Genomic DNA, 17,732 nt, shown 5'->3' with positions numbered 1-17,732 from the left:
CATATTAATCACACTCAAAAGATCCCTTCTATCTCTCATCAGCTCTTATTTAATATTGTCAGGGCACTGTGGCTCCGTCTCTCCGGCACTCCCTGATATTGGGTGTTTGTAATTGTGGTGACCTATGAATTGAAGCTTTCTGTACTGTTGCAGTCACTGTAAGTCGCTCTGGATAAGAGCATCAGCTAAATGCCAAAATTGTAAATTGCATGATTATACAGACAATATCTGTCAAAAATAATTCTGAGTCAGTGTATGTTTGTACCTGGAGAGGGCATGGGTCTGGGGCCCGGTGAACGCTGACAAGGGGGGTAGCTGGGGTGTCGGTTCCTGGTGTAAACCCTGAGCTTGGGGGTGTTGGCAGGGGAAAGGGCGTCAGAGCGCCTTGGGGAGTCAAATGGATCGGGAAAGTCTTTATCTGAAAACAGAATTGGACACAGAACATATAATTTCGTTGAGCATGTTTTGCTCTCAAACAAGGTATATACTGTAACACGGTGTAACCTAAACAGTACAAGGTCACTGCACTCTGTAGGTTGAACCGACCTGCTACAGGAGGAGGGCTGTGTGCTATGGTGCGATTCTCCTCAGGAGCCATCATACTCTTCAGGTCAGACTCTACCAATGGAGGGCGACAAACGAGGATCCTACAGGTATACACACAGCGCTTGCGGGCATCTGAAGTACTCCAGTACACCCTAGAACACCTGGGGAGAGAGAGAGTGAAAAAAATATATTAGTTTAACAAAATTAACTTAGCAATTTCCATTTCCTCTGACGTTAGATGGACTGTAATTGTAGACATTCATAGTAGTGGTGATAGTTACTTAAAGTAGAAAGATGATGAGCACCTCAGATGAAAAATAAAAAAAGTTACAAAACTTACTGGTATCCTATGGGGAAGAGTTTGCGCTTGCAGTCTGAGAGTTCAGTCAGTATCCCCAAGCAATCGATAGTCATGGAGCCTGCAATGACAGTTTATGCGTTAAAACGAGCATTCAAGAGACACTTGGATCACAGGTAAGTCCAAGTTAATGGTGGTTAGATGCTCATCCACCACCATCAGACTCACCTATCATCATGTGGACATTTTCAGGCTCCAGTCCTGCCAGCCACTTCCTCCTGAGACTGATGCCCTCCAGGTCCACCAGGACCCTGCGGGTCACCTCAAACCCAGACACCACCTGGGAAAAAAAAAACAAAAGAAAGGTTGGTGATGGTGAAGAGATTAAAATTAAAATGCAACTTAGAACCTAAGTAGTTTTGTTTTCCGTTTTTGTTTTCAGCCTTTAAAACATACTGCTTGCAGCCACCCTGCATGCTTCACATACTCAAGTTGCACTGACACGGTTAGGGATAGGAAGAAAGCAGCATCTCTCATTCTCTAAATGGCTGGTAGCTGGTATCTCAATGTACAAAACGTAGACCTATCCATTCTTGTCTGCCTCCATGGCACTTTATCGACTGGAGTCTGACTGAGCTCCAAAAACCGGGAACCCGTTTTTTCCTGTCCTTTAATGGCTTGTATTGATTTAGGAGCAAAGCAACCTTACTTTTTAGTACAGGTGGCTACAATCCAAATTTATCAATGAATTTCTTTTCTTTTGACATGATAGTAAATAATGAGGTCTTCTTACTTCTCCCTTGATGAGGTCCCTGTGCCTCGGGCAGTAGACCTTCTTGTCCTCCAGGAAGACACAGTGGCACTGGCGGGCGCACATGAAGTGGTAGTTATTGGTGCAAGAGGTGAGGCAGCAGCCCACCGTCGCTCCTGGCCTTTGACACTTCTCACAGCGCTGAGCGAGAAGCACATAGAAACATGTTGTGGGTGTCTGTGCGATATATGTAAATAAAATATACAGCAGGAACTTACAATGGATTATGTCTTACCAGCTGTTTTCCCCTGAGAACAGCCATGTGAACATTCTTCAGAGAGCCGTCGTCATCCTCAAACACCTCGGCAGACCACAGGGCGCAGTTCACATGGGTCCACTCATTCTGACCAATGTATAGCAGCCTCCCACCCTCCTGAAACACATCAGCATGTTAAAAGTGACACAGGCAAGTGACAAGGACTCAGCGTTATATGTGTTAAGGTGAGTCTAAGTAGATTTTTGACTCACATTTGTGTTCTCATCTCCATACTTCAGACACAGAACACACTGCCTGTTGTCACTCACGCCTGGTGGAGGAGGGAGCTCTAGGCTGTCTTCACAGTCTGAGGAGAAGATAATAAGCAAAGTTTGGACTTGTGAGGAAACCAGTTAGCGACCAGACATTCACAGACATTGTGTGTGTTGTAGGTTTGCCTTACCTGGTAGTAGTGGGGGTGGCGGGGGTAAAGTTGGGGGGAGTGGAGGAGGGGAGGCTGGAGAGTCTGGTTCTCCGGGGGTCTTGGGCCGGGGAGCTGGGATGATCTTTTTCATGAGGAGGGGGTGCTCAGAGCGGGAAAGCTCCTCTCTCTCCTGCCACTGGGCGTAGTTGTGGTCCAGGGATGGAGGCAGCACAGCATTGGGGAGGAGACCACTGCTGGGGGACAGCAGCACAAGCAGAGAAGAAGTATGGGTTATATTTCTGTCACCCTACAAGTACTAGCATTGATTGTGCAGTGCGTGACTCTCTCGAGCCAAAAGTAATGATTGTTTTATTACCAAAACCCATGTATAAACAACAGAACAATCCCAAAGCATTCCTAGCTAACCACATGAGTCATGAAGAGGGTTTACAACTTCAGCAAAACCTGAGCAGTAGAGAATTGCTCCAGGGCTGCAATTCAGAGTCAAGTCTGTACGGTGGGGATTTTATATCAAAACCGCACTCATCACTATTGAGACTTCAGACTTCTACAAGGTATTAAGCACCTCTAGGGCAGCTTTGTTAGCATGGGGTGGGGTATTCCCAAAATAAAGACAGTCAGAGAGGCTCCTGAATCATTCTTGTTTTGGTGATTTTTGCTCTCGAGGTCATAATAAGTCTAGCAAGCCTTGTGATATTTTGAAGGCAAAGCAAAATACTTCTCTGCATAATAAGTCCTATTCTAAAACAAGTAAAGGATATGAATAACCAAACTTGATTGATTGAAAATAATTAAAATCTCAGCAAATTCCTCAGCAATTGTTACTCTCACAGGACAGTAAATGTCACTCTGGGTTAGATCTACTTATGAATTGAACTCATTTCTACAAAACAGACATTACAAATAATAACAGACATAAATATAATCATGCATGAACGGTTGTGATTTGCCCATGAGCCATTCGCAAATGGCCAGGTATGCCTACGAGCCAGTCACTAAATAAATATTTGTATTGCTATTTATGGGCAACGGCATGTCTGCCCCCCCCCCCCCCCAAAAAAAACAATCAGATATCTTAGAATTAAAGGCAAGAGCTTTTTAAAGAGGATGCGTGAGACGTATTGAAAACCACTCAAAGGGTTTTTAAGCCCTCAACACTGTCTTACAGACGAGGGGCAGTGCCATGAGTAACTTGAGGTTTCCCCCAGGACAACAGTTAGTGAAGGTGCTAAGTGTCTCAGAGGAGGGGGTGAGCAGCAGTGCCAATAATAAAAAAATCACAACCATGGAGCTTTGCCAAGTCAAGCAAGGCTGGGTAATTGGTGTGATATGCAGTTTCATATCTGAGGCATCTAAAGCCTCTAATGATGGACACATGCTCCATGGGAATGAATGGATTACATGCATCTTGGACTGGCACAGAGAGAAATAACCAATTAGATTGAACTGCCAACTAAACCACAATTGGACCACAAATGTGTATCAAAGAGCTTACAAGTGAAATTTGACACTGCGAGGGTTTGCCTCCCACAATGCCTGGAGGCAAGGCAGAATAAATGGCCTGGGAAAGCTGATAGCCAAACATAAGTAAGCGAGTGAGTGAGTGTGAGAGTGTGTCTGTGTGTGTGTATGCAGGAAGGATTGCACTGTGCAGGGTGGCACAACAGTGCCATCCATTCACAAAGTGGTTCACGCTACACACCACAAAAAGAGGCTATGAGCCATTCCTCCATAACAATATCAAATGACAGCCTGTCATCTGTGTAGCAATATCATAAAACATAGATCAATTATTCAATATGATCATTTCATTATGAATCATTGATGTGACAGGATATGTACAAATCAATGCCTGCTGTCTTCCATAAAGAAATTTTGGATAGCTGCCTTAACTGCCAAATGGCTTGAACAAATTGCACCAAAGAGTGCTAATGGAAGTTCATTTTTGGGACCTAGTACTTCTCTAGTCAAAGAAGAATTTGCACAAAATGACAGAAAATTAATCATTCCAGTTAATCTAATAGTAATCCTACCAATCTGTGTTATTTTGGGTGCATTTTTTACTTTAGTGTGTGGGCATACTCCATCTTATCTCCCTCTGCCTCCAGTCATCTCTTACCCACCATTAGATTCACCAAGAGCTCATTCATTTACAGACGTATTTTTTCTTATGTTTTTTTTGTTGGCATTTCTGCCTTTATTGGATATTTCAAAGTAGAGAGATAGGAAAGATTAGGTGAGAGAGAAGGGGACATGCGTCACGGCACGTGCCTTAGACCACTGAGCCACCTGGTTACTGTAGCTTTGAGTCTTGGCTGAAAGCTTTTAACTACAGTCATTGTTCTGAGATAGGGTATGTTGAGAGAACACCGCTGAATTGATCTACTCCACTCAGATTTAAGTGTTCTTTCGCTCGAAAAGTTAAGAGCATCTATTTGTGCGCTTTGACAAGGAGGTGGTTTTGCAGTGATTCACACAGCTGAATATAAATGCCTGCCCATCACATTTGGCACTTTTAGCTCCTTTGAGCATCTCAGCTCTGTAATCACTGGCAAGGCCCCTATGTTGTGTACTTTCTGTCTACTTTAACCCCAAAACCAAATAAGGCTTTCATTGATGAATTCTCTGGCACTTTTAATATCCATATATGCTGTCCATCCCTTAATCTTGGCCATCATTTTATTCATCTTATAGAATCTTCAAATTTGGTGCAATCTTTGACAGGTCCCGCTCACATGAAAGGTCATACTATTGATTTAGTTCTTTCTGCTGGGTTTATTCCTAATGAGTTGGTTTTAAAAAGATGTAAGTGTATCTGATCATAAAGCTATTGTTTTTTACTCCACCTCCGTTTCTGAATTCTGTGAAGCTTTCATTGCTACTACCAAAGGTAATCGTGATGAGCCACTCCTGCCTCCCACTGAGGAACTAGTCATTGATTTTAAGAGAGTTTGCCTGGCCATTTCAGACTCCACAGCCCCTGTAAAAAAACACAACGGCTAAACCTAAAGCCATTCCCTGGATAAACGAGCACACGCAGACTCTAAAGAGGAAATGGAGACAAGCCGAGTGGAAACGGAAAGCCAACAATCTTCAAAGCAGTTTGGAAATCCTAACAGAACTTATGTCCCAGTATCAGAGAGAAGTCAAGCGTGCGAGGACAACATACTTCTCAGATATTGTCTCTGTAATAAATTTGTCATTATCCCCTCCTCAAGCGATAATATTGAGGCTTCTCCAGAACAGTGTGAGGCATTTCTGACTCATTTCACTCAAAAACATAGAGATCATCAGACACCAGACTTCCCTCCGTGGCTGGGATCTATCAGTCTCACCACTGTAACTTTTCTCTCCCAGCAGCTTTGAGCCCATTTCCCCTGCCACTCTAACAGATAACATTAACCATATGAAATCCTCTTGCCCCTTGGACATTATTCACACTGAATTCCCCAAAGAGGTTCTTGGTACAGTCGGACCACACATTTTACGTATCATAATTTAGTTCATTATCTTCGGTTTCGCCCTTCTTTAAACAGACAGTCCCCTTGATCTCAATAATAATAGACCTATTTCCAAAACGCTCTCATCCAAGGTCTTTAGACTCTAGATTATTTTACCATTACAGCTAATGTCATTTTTGAAAAAATTCAATCAGGTTTCAGAGCTCACCACAGTACTGAGACTGCTCAACTCAGGGGTCACTGCTGCTGACAGATGTGACTGTTCAGTGTTAATTTTGTTAGACCTTAGTGATGCTTTTGACACTGTTGATCACAGTATGCTAAACAATCATTTAGAAATTCAGGCTCTCTGACACTGTTCTGTTTTAAATCATATGTTGCTAATTATCTGTTGTGATTGACAGGGCCACCGCTGCATGGCGCATCTCAATTGTGGCGTTCCCCAAGGCCAAGGGTCAAATTTAGGCCAATTGTTCCCCTTTTATGTGCTCCGTCTGGGTGACATCATTCGTAAATATAACATCCATTTTCATTGCTATGCTGACGACACGCAACTTTATGTACCCATAAACCCAGGCAACTCAAGTAGCCTAAACAGCCTTAAGGATTGCCTGTCAGATATTAAGTGCTGGATGTTCCAAAACTTCCTCCAACTGATTGACAATAAATCCAAGATTATTCTTTTTGCCTCCTCCATCTACATCACCTCCAGTTTGGACAGTCTCAGTAACCTTTCAGCATTTGTGAAGCCCACTGCTAGAAATCTGGGAGTAGTATTTGATTCAGAGATTAGTTTTGACTTTCACGTAAAGAGCGTTGTTCAGTCATGTTTCTTTGCTTTGCTGTTTTGCACTCAATGTAGGCACTGGCCCAAAATATTGTAATAATAAAGACACTCAATATAGACTGTAGCTTGTTATATTTCTTTTATCTTCTTATATACATTGCAAGCAAACTGTGGTTGCTTCTTCGCTTCTTCCGTAAACATAAAACATCACTTCCTGTGCAGCAGCTACCCGCTCATAGATGTTTGGAACAGCAAATGTAAAATCTTTCATGAACTGGGTGTAGGTTGAATCATTATTGTATGGTATCAATCAGCAATAGAGAGTAGCAAAATGTTTTTAAAACGACATTTATCTATATGAAAAAGTTGCAGATTATTACTTTAAGTTATTACTGTTAATTTTTAAGGCTCAGCGAGGTTTGGCCCCAAGTTGCATCTTGGACCGTTTGTTGCTTTATGAGCCTGAACGCCTTCTGAGATCCTCAGGCAGCGGCCTTTAAGCTGTCACTAGATCCAGACTTAAAACTGAAGGTGACCGGGCTTTCACAGTCAGAGCCGCTATACTTTGGAACAGCCTGCGGAGCCTGTGCCATCTTTTAAATCCCTGCTGAAAACTTTTTTGTTTTTTTAATGATTGTTTTATCTCACTCTCCTGTTGTGGTTTTTACTGCTTTAATTTCTTTTCTGTAGTCTTTGGCTCTGCTTTTATTCAGCTTTGATCTCATCGTTTTGACGTTTGTTGACTTTTATTGGCTTTGAATTATTTTTGGCTTTTATTTTTGTTTTTGTGTCCTGTGCTTTTGCCTGATTTTACTACCTGTTTTACTTCCTTGTCTCTGCAAAGCATTCTGTAACTTTGTTTTGAAAAATGTGCGTATATGCAAGTTGCAGTAAATTGGTTTTCACAAAATGCATCAAAAATTCACATCATAACATTATAAAAGTAATTTGGAAGTACCTAATAAAGATAAATGATGTCTTACGTAATTGTAATACCTTGTTCAGAGGCATTGGATTATTTATAATCTCTTGTAATGACTGTGGTGCAGCTGACACTCACTTGGCAGGGAGTTTTTGCGATTCCCAGAACCTGGACTCTTTGACTTTGAACCATGGGAAGAGTCGCTCCATTTGCTGAAACAGAAAACATCAGATCAAGGTCACACATAAGCATACTAATATAGAAAATACTAGTATAGAACTGCATTTGGGAAATGATGGTGGTTAGTGAGGTTATGGCTCATCGGGAGGGCCCTAGTTTGATTCTCTGTGTGACCATACTTTGAGCAAGATAACCCAAGTATATCAAGTATATCAAACGTGTCTGTGTGTGTGTGTGTGTGTGTGTGTGTTTGTGTGTGTGAGTGTGTGTCAGAGATCATCAGTAAACCTCTTAAGCCAAAAGCAAACAGTCTGATATGACACAACTACTGGCTGAAACCAAGTGCATTATTGTCATTCTGGAATTTGTGAGTACTTGTGAGCTGCATAGTAAATGTGTTTACAATGGTGCTGTAAGAACTAATATTCTAACTGATGTTCTTACCCGGATGAAGAAAGACTTGACCATGCTGTTGGCCTTCCTGCTCTCAGGCTGCCCACCGTCACTGTTGATAGCCGTCTGAATTATCCGCACTATATCATCACTGAACTCCAGCTGGGAGAGAAATGAATGGACACACACACACACACACACACACACACACGCATAGTATGACACAGTGCCCTCCTTCTCAGACTTCCTCTCTCCTTGTCTGCTGGCAGTAAACTCATGCTGAAGGAGTGTCACAGCGCCCTTTCTGTGCCCCTCACCATCTTCCTTCCCTTGCACTTTCTCTAATTCTCAGTCTCTTATCCTAAATCCATGTCTTCCTGCAGTTTCCCTATCTCCTGTACTATTCTTTACTCAGGTGTAAATTTAACGTTAACTTAACATTATGCAACATAAGCCCAACTGCAGAATCACAAATTGAGGATGCATAGAATATTAAATTACACTACAAAAAAATGCCTAAAAAACATTTAAAAAGACTATATTTACAGCTTGTTTTTCTCTACTAATTGACTTGAAATCTGAAAGCAAAAGCTTGTGATCTAGCCAAGTGATGTAGATTTTAGTTGCCATCTGAATCAACCCTCACCCCTCTGAATCTGAATTAGGCAAACACACTTTCTCTCAGATGTAGGGGGAATGTTCACCACCACATTAACTGCCTTTGTCTGGGACGCATCAGAAGAGCTGCAGGGCAACAGAACGCATACTCACCACTGACTTGTAGCGGCCTTGATCCATCTTTTTCTCAACAGACTCCAGGTCTGGAGGGGAGTCGTTGGGAGGTGAGGGGGTGACTTCAGTCAGGACTGGAGGGTCTGGACCTTCAGGGGAGCGGCGGGATGGGAGACTCTCCTCTGTCTCTGGGTTCAATTCTGGAGGCTTCACCGCCTGACCAAAAGCCAGAGAGTTAAGCATTGACTAAAGCAATGTCCATTACATTCATTTAGCTGTGTTTACCGCCCACAGCTGGAAAATTGCTCCCACAGCTAAAAATTGTAAATACAATGAAAATCCATCATCTGGAATTTGAATTTAATTTAAATTACAGCACAACTGTCCATATATCATGATATAAATATCCAAATGAGAGCCATTCTCTAACGGCAGCAGCCTGATCCTCGAATGGGTCTAAGGAGAAACCACCGGGTCTACAAAATTGCCCCCACATCTACAAGAAATTTCTACAATTTGAGTGTGGGTAGCATGCTATCTTACTTTGTGTAAGATGTGTACGAATGCTTAGTTATTTTCTTCAATAGAATTAGATGAACATGAGGGTTTGTCTTTGAATGAGAGTGTGTGTGTGTGTGTGTGTGTGTGTGTGTGTGTGTGTGTGTATCAATGTTTGCCCTAAGTCATACCATAGAAGAAAATGAACACCACTGCTAAAAGTAGAAATTAAAATCAAATGATGATGTAATAATATAAATCTTAAAGTACTAATAATGTTTGAATGAATGTTTTTTTTTGTTGCACTTTTGCCTTTGTTAGACGAAGTTGAGAGAGAGAGGAAAGATCGGGAGAGAGAGGCCAATGACATGTGACAAGGGATCAGGACTGGATTCGAACCCAAGACATTGTTTTTACATTGTACACGCCTTAGACCACTGAGCCACCAGAATTCATGTTTTTCATATGATAAGTTGGCAAAGAAACACTGCAACTTGCACTAAAACCATAACTGGGAACGTAACGGGGTTGTGGAAACAAAACAAAAACAACTCAAGGGCCACTGCTGAGTAGAGTTACAGATAGTATGTGTATCTCACCTGTCTGTAGCGCAACAGGTGTGTGGAGGTGCGCGAGTTGAGCAGTGCGGTGAGGATGTGGCGAACGCAGCCCTGCAGCTCCCTCTCCAAGGCTGTTCTCCACTCGGCCGGATGGCGCTCTGTACAGTTGGTGCAAGTGTAGGCGACACTCTCTGGCAGCTTTGACAGCAGCTCGTACATTTCATCTAGGAGGCAGGGATAGATGACAGGTCATTATTGAGCCCATTATTAGGTTTATCATCTTCCAACGTCTCATCAAGATGGAAAATATGACAAGACACACAGGACAGCCTGCCAGTCAGCAGCCTAAACAATGACAACTGAGATGACAAACTAAGTGCAACAAGTTCTGTTAAATACCAGTTCTCAACTTGTGGAAAAAATAACTGTCTTGCAATATGATCTTTGTGAGGGTCCTACTAACCTGTCAGGTTCTCACACTTGGCATGAACCCAATGGTCGCAGCGGCCACACTGCATCATCTTGCTGTCGTAGTCATCATCATCATAGCACTTATCACACAGTGGGCAGAAGTTCCCTGAGAGAGAAGATAGTAACATGAAGTGAGAAACCTTTAGTCCACTTGCCACAGTTGTGGTGGGATTCAAATATTTGCCCTCGTAGCGGTTGTCAACTTGCTTAACTGGCTGATGGAGTAGCTCACCAACCACAGACAAAGTTTTTCTGGTACAAATCTATACAGTACTGGCCAGTTTTACAGAATCTGTCCTCTTTCATCCCAGAAAGAATGACAGTGGAGTATATCTACTTCATCCACATCAGGGAACAGATGCTGGCCACTCACCTTTAGCAAAGAGTTTGGCACAGTCATGACACATGGAGAAGTCATGTGACCACTGGGCATCCCAGGACTTCCCTGGTTTAGTAGCTCCACAACTCTTACAGCGCACACACTTGGTGCAAACCTGGAGAATGAGAAAGAACACACAAACAAGTTGGTGACCACATGGCAGACACTGTGAAACTTGCAGGCAGTTGTGTACAGAGTGAGAATCATGTGAAAGTGACACTCTACAACAGGAGTAAAATGTTTTCATAGTGAGTGTGAGAGGATAGCATGAATGTAGCTAGCACTGTGGTGAAAGAGCTGAAAAAAAAAATGTGCGAGCATGAAGAGGCAGGAAAAAAAAATGTGTGAGCATAATGCTAAAGTTTGGTCAGGCAGCTGTGCAAATGTGACTAAAGGAAGAATGGTGTGTATCCATACCCAGACTCTCTTCTTCTTGGTGGGTCTGGTAGGGTGGTTGGGACCCAGGCACTCCGGGTGATAGCTGTTACGGCACTTATCGCACTCTAGCAGCTGCTGCTACAGTGAGAGAGGCCAGAAATTGAGATGAGATCATTAAATATCAAACAAGGCAACAGTAAACATGTCGTCCCCCACGAACAATGCAGTCCCTTTCACGACCAATCAGTAACAAACATGTCAGATTGTTTTGACCGATAACTGTAGCACCCACCATGGACCAATCAATGTCATTTTGAAAATGCTAGAATGCAGGGGTGAGCTGCATCATTCTGCATGTTTTGCCAAAATCCGATCAGTGTTTGAGATATTACGTGCGACAGGCGGACAAACAACCAATCTAGAGTCTTCCCCTCAGTTTCAACATGGAGGACATTAGTTCATTTACAGTGGGCTTCATCATGAATGGATGCACATCAAAAACATCAAAGGCATGATTACGATGCAACAACAATAAGAGCCGTCCTTGGCATGGGTTTGTTGACAGCCACTGCAGTCAAGTTTCTCCTGTGTCTTTGCGTCAAAACATTTAGTCCAGGCAAAGGCGTTAAAATAATGATTTATGAGAAGGACAGTTGGGCTGCAGCACTTATTTTTCATATCGCCAAGCAAGAGCCATTTGCCAAATTAAAATATCAGCTATAAGTAAGTAGCTGAAATGCACCGTTGCATGAGACCTTCATTCATTATTTGTTTGGTAATGAAAGAAATCCTTAACGAAGCTGTCATCAAAGAATGTTAAAGGTGCAAGATGTTTACTGTCACATAGCACAAAATGACCATGATATATCTGCGGGAGTTTGACATGGTAGTTGATCAATACCAATGACTCAACAATTACTTCACCAGAGTAATTGTGAGAAAATGCTGAGATTTCTGGCTTTCTAAAAACTCACTTTCCAACCCGTACTATGTTATTGAACCTGAGAGTGCCAGAGACTTGTTGATGTTGCTGCAATTCCTTGGTCGCTGATAGAGGCCAATAAAAGTCATAAATTACTTAATGCCCGTTTAACTAAGGATTTGTTTCATAGAATCGTTTACAAGGAATCCATTTGCTTGGCATTCAGATCTGCTGCGTGAGTTCCAAGAAGCAATAACGAACAAATCAATACAACCTATTATACATGTACCAACAGGACAAAACAATGTAACAGGCTTCATTACTAAGGGTTGGATCGACAAACTGTATTTGTACATAATCCTAAGCTTAAAACCATAGGAGGCTCTCTGTCTACAGTGAAATTTTACACAGGACTTGGGTTAATGAATGAAATCAGGGCAGGAATCCAAGAAGCTGATTAAGTGCTGTCTGCTGGCACTGAAAGCTTCTTTCTAGGGAAGATCCTCCAGCCTTTAGACGTTGTAACTCTAGGACTAAGCTTCATTTGTGTCCAGCTTTAAAAATGAACAGAACTCCACTGATCGGCTTACTTTCGTTTTCTGGTGCTGGCGCCCACAGGCCTGGCAGAATCGGCATCGTCGACAACACCAGTTCTCCCACTGCTCCTGGAGGGGGCGCTCCGTCTCCCCCAGGCAGAAGAGATGGAACGGTTCACAGCATACCTGGCAGAAGACAAACTAGAGAGAGAGAGAGAAAGAGAGAGAGAAAGAGAGAGGGCAAAAGCAACAGGTAGACGAACAGGGAGAGAGAGAGAGAGAAAGACAGACTGTTAAGTACGGGTTTAACGAGAGCTTTGAGTACACTCACTATATTACTGTAGACCTCCAGAGTGCTTAACTCTAATTGGCTGGTAAATGGGAACTTGAGGGCTTATATGAGCACAAGCATATGTGTGAGCCAGAAGTCATCAGACTATTGAGTAAGACCCTTTTTTACCTACTGCTCAAATAACAGTCTATAGTTTGAGTGAGTGAGAAAAGAAAGGAAAGAACGAGCAAAAGAAAGTGCAAAATAAAGAAGGCAGCAAAGAAAAACATGAAAGAGTAAAAGAAAAAGAGCTTAAAAGAGAATGAGCAATGACCAAGAGAAGATGCGTTTTTTTTTTTACCTCAACATTTCCACTGCTGGCACACAGGAAGCAGAGCACCCTGGGTGTGACAGGCACAGAGGTGAGCAGGCTGAGGCCGCCAGCCTCCCACACCTTCTCCACATCATGGTCCCTCTTGAAATCCACTCTGATACGATGCACTCCGTCGCAGGGCGCTCTGGGCTTCGCCTGGCCCCCAGTCGAGGGAGTGCTCAGCCAGTTTAAAGTACTGCTGCTGGGGGGTTTAGTGGCCAGTGGCTTCTCGTGTTTTCCAGAGGACAGAGGAGAGTGGAGAGACAAAAGAAGGGGAGAATTGGAGATTATACATGATCTATGCAGTGAGCAAGGACAAGCAGACCCACAATGGCCTTATAGATAAAAGTGACTAATTAATAAGTCTAAGGGTGGACAGGGAAGGCCAATAAAATCTATCATTCAAGGTACGACAATGAGTGAGAGCTTAACAGTCAGTCCATGATAAATAGTAAGGCTGTTTTCAATTTCAATATTTAAATTTCAGCCAAATGTCAAAACCCTAACCTACCTGTCAAATGCGGCAAAAACACATTTCCATTTATTTTATTTATTTATTTACAGCCAATTGAACTGAATGCATCACTGGCTCCCATGCCTTGGCACCATAGACTCTCATTCTCTGTCGCTCTCGCGATATCTTCCATTAGCCTGCTAGTTTGATTTAGCACACACATGCTTGATAGCGGCATCATGGCCGAAAACCCTCAAGACTGATGAGGAGATTACCGGTCCTCCTAGAGATGTTTGGAACATATTTGGATTCCCCTCAGTAAAAAGGCAGATTCGGCAGAACACCAACTAAAATCTTTCAAGAAACGGAATATCCGAAAGATTGCACGCAAGCCTTTAATCAGCTCCAGATAGAATCTGGAATCTGTTTAGAACGCACTGTCCGTTCACTGCACCCTGTTTTCATGTGTCAATATTATGTAAATGTTATGAATAATATTAACATTTCAGTCCGATATTTAGGTGAAATAAATAGCATTCAAGGTACTACAAATTTGAGAGGAGGCATGTGATTCACAAACAAAAATGACCAGGGAACCTTCCAGAGTTCTCTTGCATTCTGAACAGATAGATCTCAACAGATATAAGGGATTTGGATAAAACTAAGCACAGTGATTTCTTCTTACCTTGTCTTTTGGTCTCTGTTTAGGAGGTGGAGGAAGAGAGCGAGGAGTGGGCTTCTTCAGCTGTTTTAATTCAAGGGCTGAAAAGACAATTGACACAACATTCAGAAACAGGTGGTTTATGTACAAATTATACATTTAATATAACTTCCAGCCTGATGCTTCAATGAGATTCTTATAAGAAAAAAAAATTGCAACTCTGATTGAGTGTCTGACCTGTATCAGGAGTGGTTGTAGCTGAGCTCTGCTGTTGCGATGTCTGCTGCTGGGGCTTCTTCTTGGGTTCGCTTGGTGGAATCTTGGGAGCGGCATCTTTTTTTGGAGGGGCCTGACTGGTCGGTGGCCGTTGCTGCTGTTGGGATGGTTGATGAGACTGTGTAGACGGGGAGGGGGAATTCTGGGCTGAAGATGATGAGGAGGAAGATGATGATGAGGATGAAGAAGAGGAGGAGGTGGAAGAGGAGGAGGAGGAGGAGGAGGGAGGGGGGGGCTGCTGCGGTTTGTGTCCCTTCCTACTGGTGACGCCACTTGGGGCCGAGAGCTGCTTGGGGTCTGGTGTCAGGACCGGGGACTGGGCCTGGGCTGCGACTGTGCTGGGGGCCTGAGGGGGTTCATTTGGGGCAGGGGAGGATGTAAGGGCTGGAGATGACTGCTGTGACGGCTGCTGCTGTCTTGACTTCTCCTCTCCTGGCTTTAAAGGAGGAGTGTCGCTCTTCTTGCGGGGAGGCTCCTCCTTTGGTGGTGCAGGAGTAGGCTTGACGCCAGACTCTGAGTTTGGTCCCTTGACAGGATTGAGGCCCTCTTTCTTCTCAGACAGCTTGTTCTTCTTCTTGTCCTTCTTGCCTTTGCCTTGCTTCTGGAGAAACATCTTTGAGGGCATCCACTGCAAGTTCTGACACTTCCTTATCCTGTAGACGGTGACAGACACAGACGGTCAAAACAGCCAAAACCATTCACTGTCTGGTAAATACACCCTTTTATTCTGAACACGCATTCATTACCAACACCTTCCAAAAAATCCATTCAAACTGAAATTAAGGGTTATAAAAAATGCAATTTAAGACTAATTTAAGAAAGAGAGTAATCAATCTGTGACAAAAAAACTCATCAACAACTGTGACTCACTTGCAGCACTGCTTTTTGATGTTGCGTCCTCCGAATTTGGGCTTGTCCAGACAGTTGGTACATACGCCGCAATCTTCCGGAACCTGGCAGCCTGAGCACTGGCCACAGCGCCGTGAGCGACGGCCCTTCTTGGGAGGGGCTTCTTGAATGGCCTTATGCCGTGTCTCCCGTGGCTTTATGGGAGGGGATTGGGGCTCCGCCTCCTCGGAGCCTGCCACTGATGACTTGTCTGTAAGAAGAGAAACACCGGTCATGGAATTACTGTATGTAATCAATACAGACACAGTAGCACAGTATTGATTCGACTGACCAGGGTTCAATAATGAGGGCCAACCTAACACTGGCTCAATCAGTGCTTCTGTTGTGAAAACAACAGTTTCCTTGGGTTGATGATTCAATCTCTGATGATTCAATGTTTTGTAACATTACCGTTTGTTGGCAATTTTGAATAAGGCAAATTGACCTGGCTCAATTTTTAATGGCACCCACAATTACCACAAACATGCACTCGAGGCCCATGACAGGAACCAGCAGCACCTAGTCTGTACATTGGCAAAGCGGGTAGGTTTTTGTCTCTCAGTCTTAAATATGCTCGTACGGTGTATCACACACTTAACGATATAACTGAGATTATCCTGCTAACTCCTGATACATCACTGACATCAGGTCCTCTGATGTCACAGGAATTCACGTTCAAACATGACACCAACGAAAACAACGACAGCCAAACTCATCTTGCTTCGTTGTCACCTCACAATAAACTCAGCTTTCATTGGCTATTAGTGGTGTCTGCTATTGGAATGAATCAGTCACCCCAACACATCACAGAACTTGTTCAGGACCCGCACAGATGTTGAGTCATAAAAATCAAACATGTTCGCCTCAGATCAGTCTGCGAGTTGATCAGTGTGGTTAAGATTGAATCTGTAAACCCGTCACACCAGATAATCTTTGCTGACCAATCTTTTGCCCCAACCTAGCCTCCAATCTAGATGGGCAAATCTTGTGTTAATCGGGTTAATGTGTAGTAAGCTTTACCAGCTTCACAAATTTTGCCTCTGGTTCTTGTTTTGTGTTTTTCCCCATGATACTGCTGGTTGTATTTACAGAAAAGCTTGTCTCAGTTCATTATGAGGGGCTCATTCATGAACACTCAAGTGTAAGGCTTTTCAAAGTTAAAACCTTCAAGAGTGCCTGGTCTGGGATCAATTTCCCATTTTTTTCATCGAAGTACCTTACCCCTATCCAAGAGCACCTGAGGTTTTTGAATGCCCAAAGCGCTCTAGTTACCTTTCTTCTGCAACAAGGGCCAGTTTACAGAGTTGTTTAAAATCCTACATTTCAAATTTCAAATTCACAATGAATCTAAGCTTACTTTTTGTCATTTTGTGCTGTCAATATCATACATTTTAGAGTAGTAAATGATTTAGATGCATGAAGAAAATATCATTTTCATTTTTTCATAGGGCACAAGTAGGACTCTGACCTACTGGCCCCTTGAATCCTGCTAACATTGGTCAATTCTGTCCATTTCTGATGAAATCAATTATGTTTTTATCTACCTCTCCACCTGGGAGAGGTAAATAAAAATCCTAACAGCCAAACCCTGAGGTTGTAATACACAAGCAAGTCAAAGAAGACATAAGTTGAGTGTGCCTCACCATCATTCCCCATGGAAGATAGGATCTTCTCTCTCTCCTCCCAGGGCAAGGCACTGAGTGTGGGCATGTCGTCAGGGAACACTGCCCGGTTACGGCCCAGGGCCACAGCTGCACGACGACATACATGCTTGATGCGTGGACCACGGACTGATGTCTCTGACGAGTCACTCTCTTGACCCTGCTCACAAGTAAACATCACCACAGAAAGTTAAATAGATGTTTAAGAACATGTTCTCTTTGGTCATGTTCATGACCAAAGAGCTACAAAGCCCCCCCCCCCGTCCATACACACACACACACACACACACACACACACACATAAAAACACACACAACCACATAGTATGTACACCACAAGAAGTTGACATTTTGGATGTTGCTTAGTATTTTTTCTCTCATATATTCTTAAAATGCTCACTTCATTTGTTGTGAATGTTTCACTGAACCAAACAAACCCCATTACACATACAATGACTTCATATAACCATAGTAGATTTACAGTTTTGAAGAACACAAGAGTGTATTCTGCTAAAAGGAAAATACTTTCAAAAGTACTGCCACGGTTGCTTTCTGCATAATGTATGAAGCTGACAGAATTCCCCTTAAAAAGCACCCTCTGTGGGACTTTCCTATTATCAAGTTTCAGTTTGAG

General features: G+C 43.0%; 1 protein-coding gene across 2 annotated transcripts in view; it reads right to left on the bottom strand.

The window, feature by feature from the left end:
• kmt2a (lysine (K)-specific methyltransferase 2A) overlaps nt 1–17,732 on the bottom strand; it is a 50,799-nt gene that overhangs the window by 16,772 nt on the left and 16,295 nt on the right. Inside the window, exons 4-24 of one of the 2 annotated variants that reach the window (XM_078283963.1) lie at nt 17,082–17,259; nt 15,421–15,649; nt 14,512–15,203; nt 14,299–14,375; nt 13,148–13,384; nt 12,570–12,716; nt 11,097–11,195; nt 10,674–10,794; nt 10,293–10,406; nt 9,869–10,053; nt 8,811–8,987; nt 8,091–8,201; nt 7,605–7,678; nt 2,315–2,526; nt 2,124–2,218; nt 1,891–2,028; nt 1,638–1,796; nt 1,073–1,184; nt 887–965; nt 547–707; nt 266–418 (exon numbers count right to left, since the gene is read on the bottom strand). In XM_078283963.1, coding sequence (XP_078140089.1) covers nt 266–418; nt 547–707; nt 887–965; nt 1,073–1,184; nt 1,638–1,796; nt 1,891–2,028; nt 2,124–2,218; nt 2,315–2,526; nt 7,605–7,678; nt 8,091–8,201; nt 8,811–8,987; nt 9,869–10,053; nt 10,293–10,406; nt 10,674–10,794; nt 11,097–11,195; nt 12,570–12,716; nt 13,148–13,384; nt 14,299–14,375; nt 14,512–15,203; nt 15,421–15,649; nt 17,082–17,259 — 3,550 coding nt within the window. Of the gene's footprint in view, nt 1–265; nt 419–546; nt 708–886; nt 966–1,072; nt 1,185–1,637; nt 1,797–1,890; nt 2,029–2,123; nt 2,219–2,314; nt 2,530–7,604; nt 7,679–8,090; nt 8,202–8,810; nt 8,988–9,868; nt 10,054–10,292; nt 10,407–10,673; nt 10,795–11,096; nt 11,196–12,569; nt 12,717–13,147; nt 13,385–14,298; nt 14,376–14,511; nt 15,204–15,420; nt 15,650–17,081; nt 17,260–17,732 lie in introns of both variants that reach the window. The other variant, XM_078283962.1, reaches the window with a different exon arrangement.

Source organism: Centroberyx gerrardi, chromosome 6 (assembly GCF_048128805.1).
Source record: "Centroberyx gerrardi isolate f3 chromosome 6, fCenGer3.hap1.cur.20231027, whole genome shotgun sequence".
NCBI lineage: Eukaryota > Metazoa > Chordata > Actinopteri > Beryciformes > Berycidae > Centroberyx > Centroberyx gerrardi.
The sequence above is the reverse complement of the archived record's forward strand: the minus strand, read 5'-3'. Positions and strand labels throughout refer to the sequence as shown.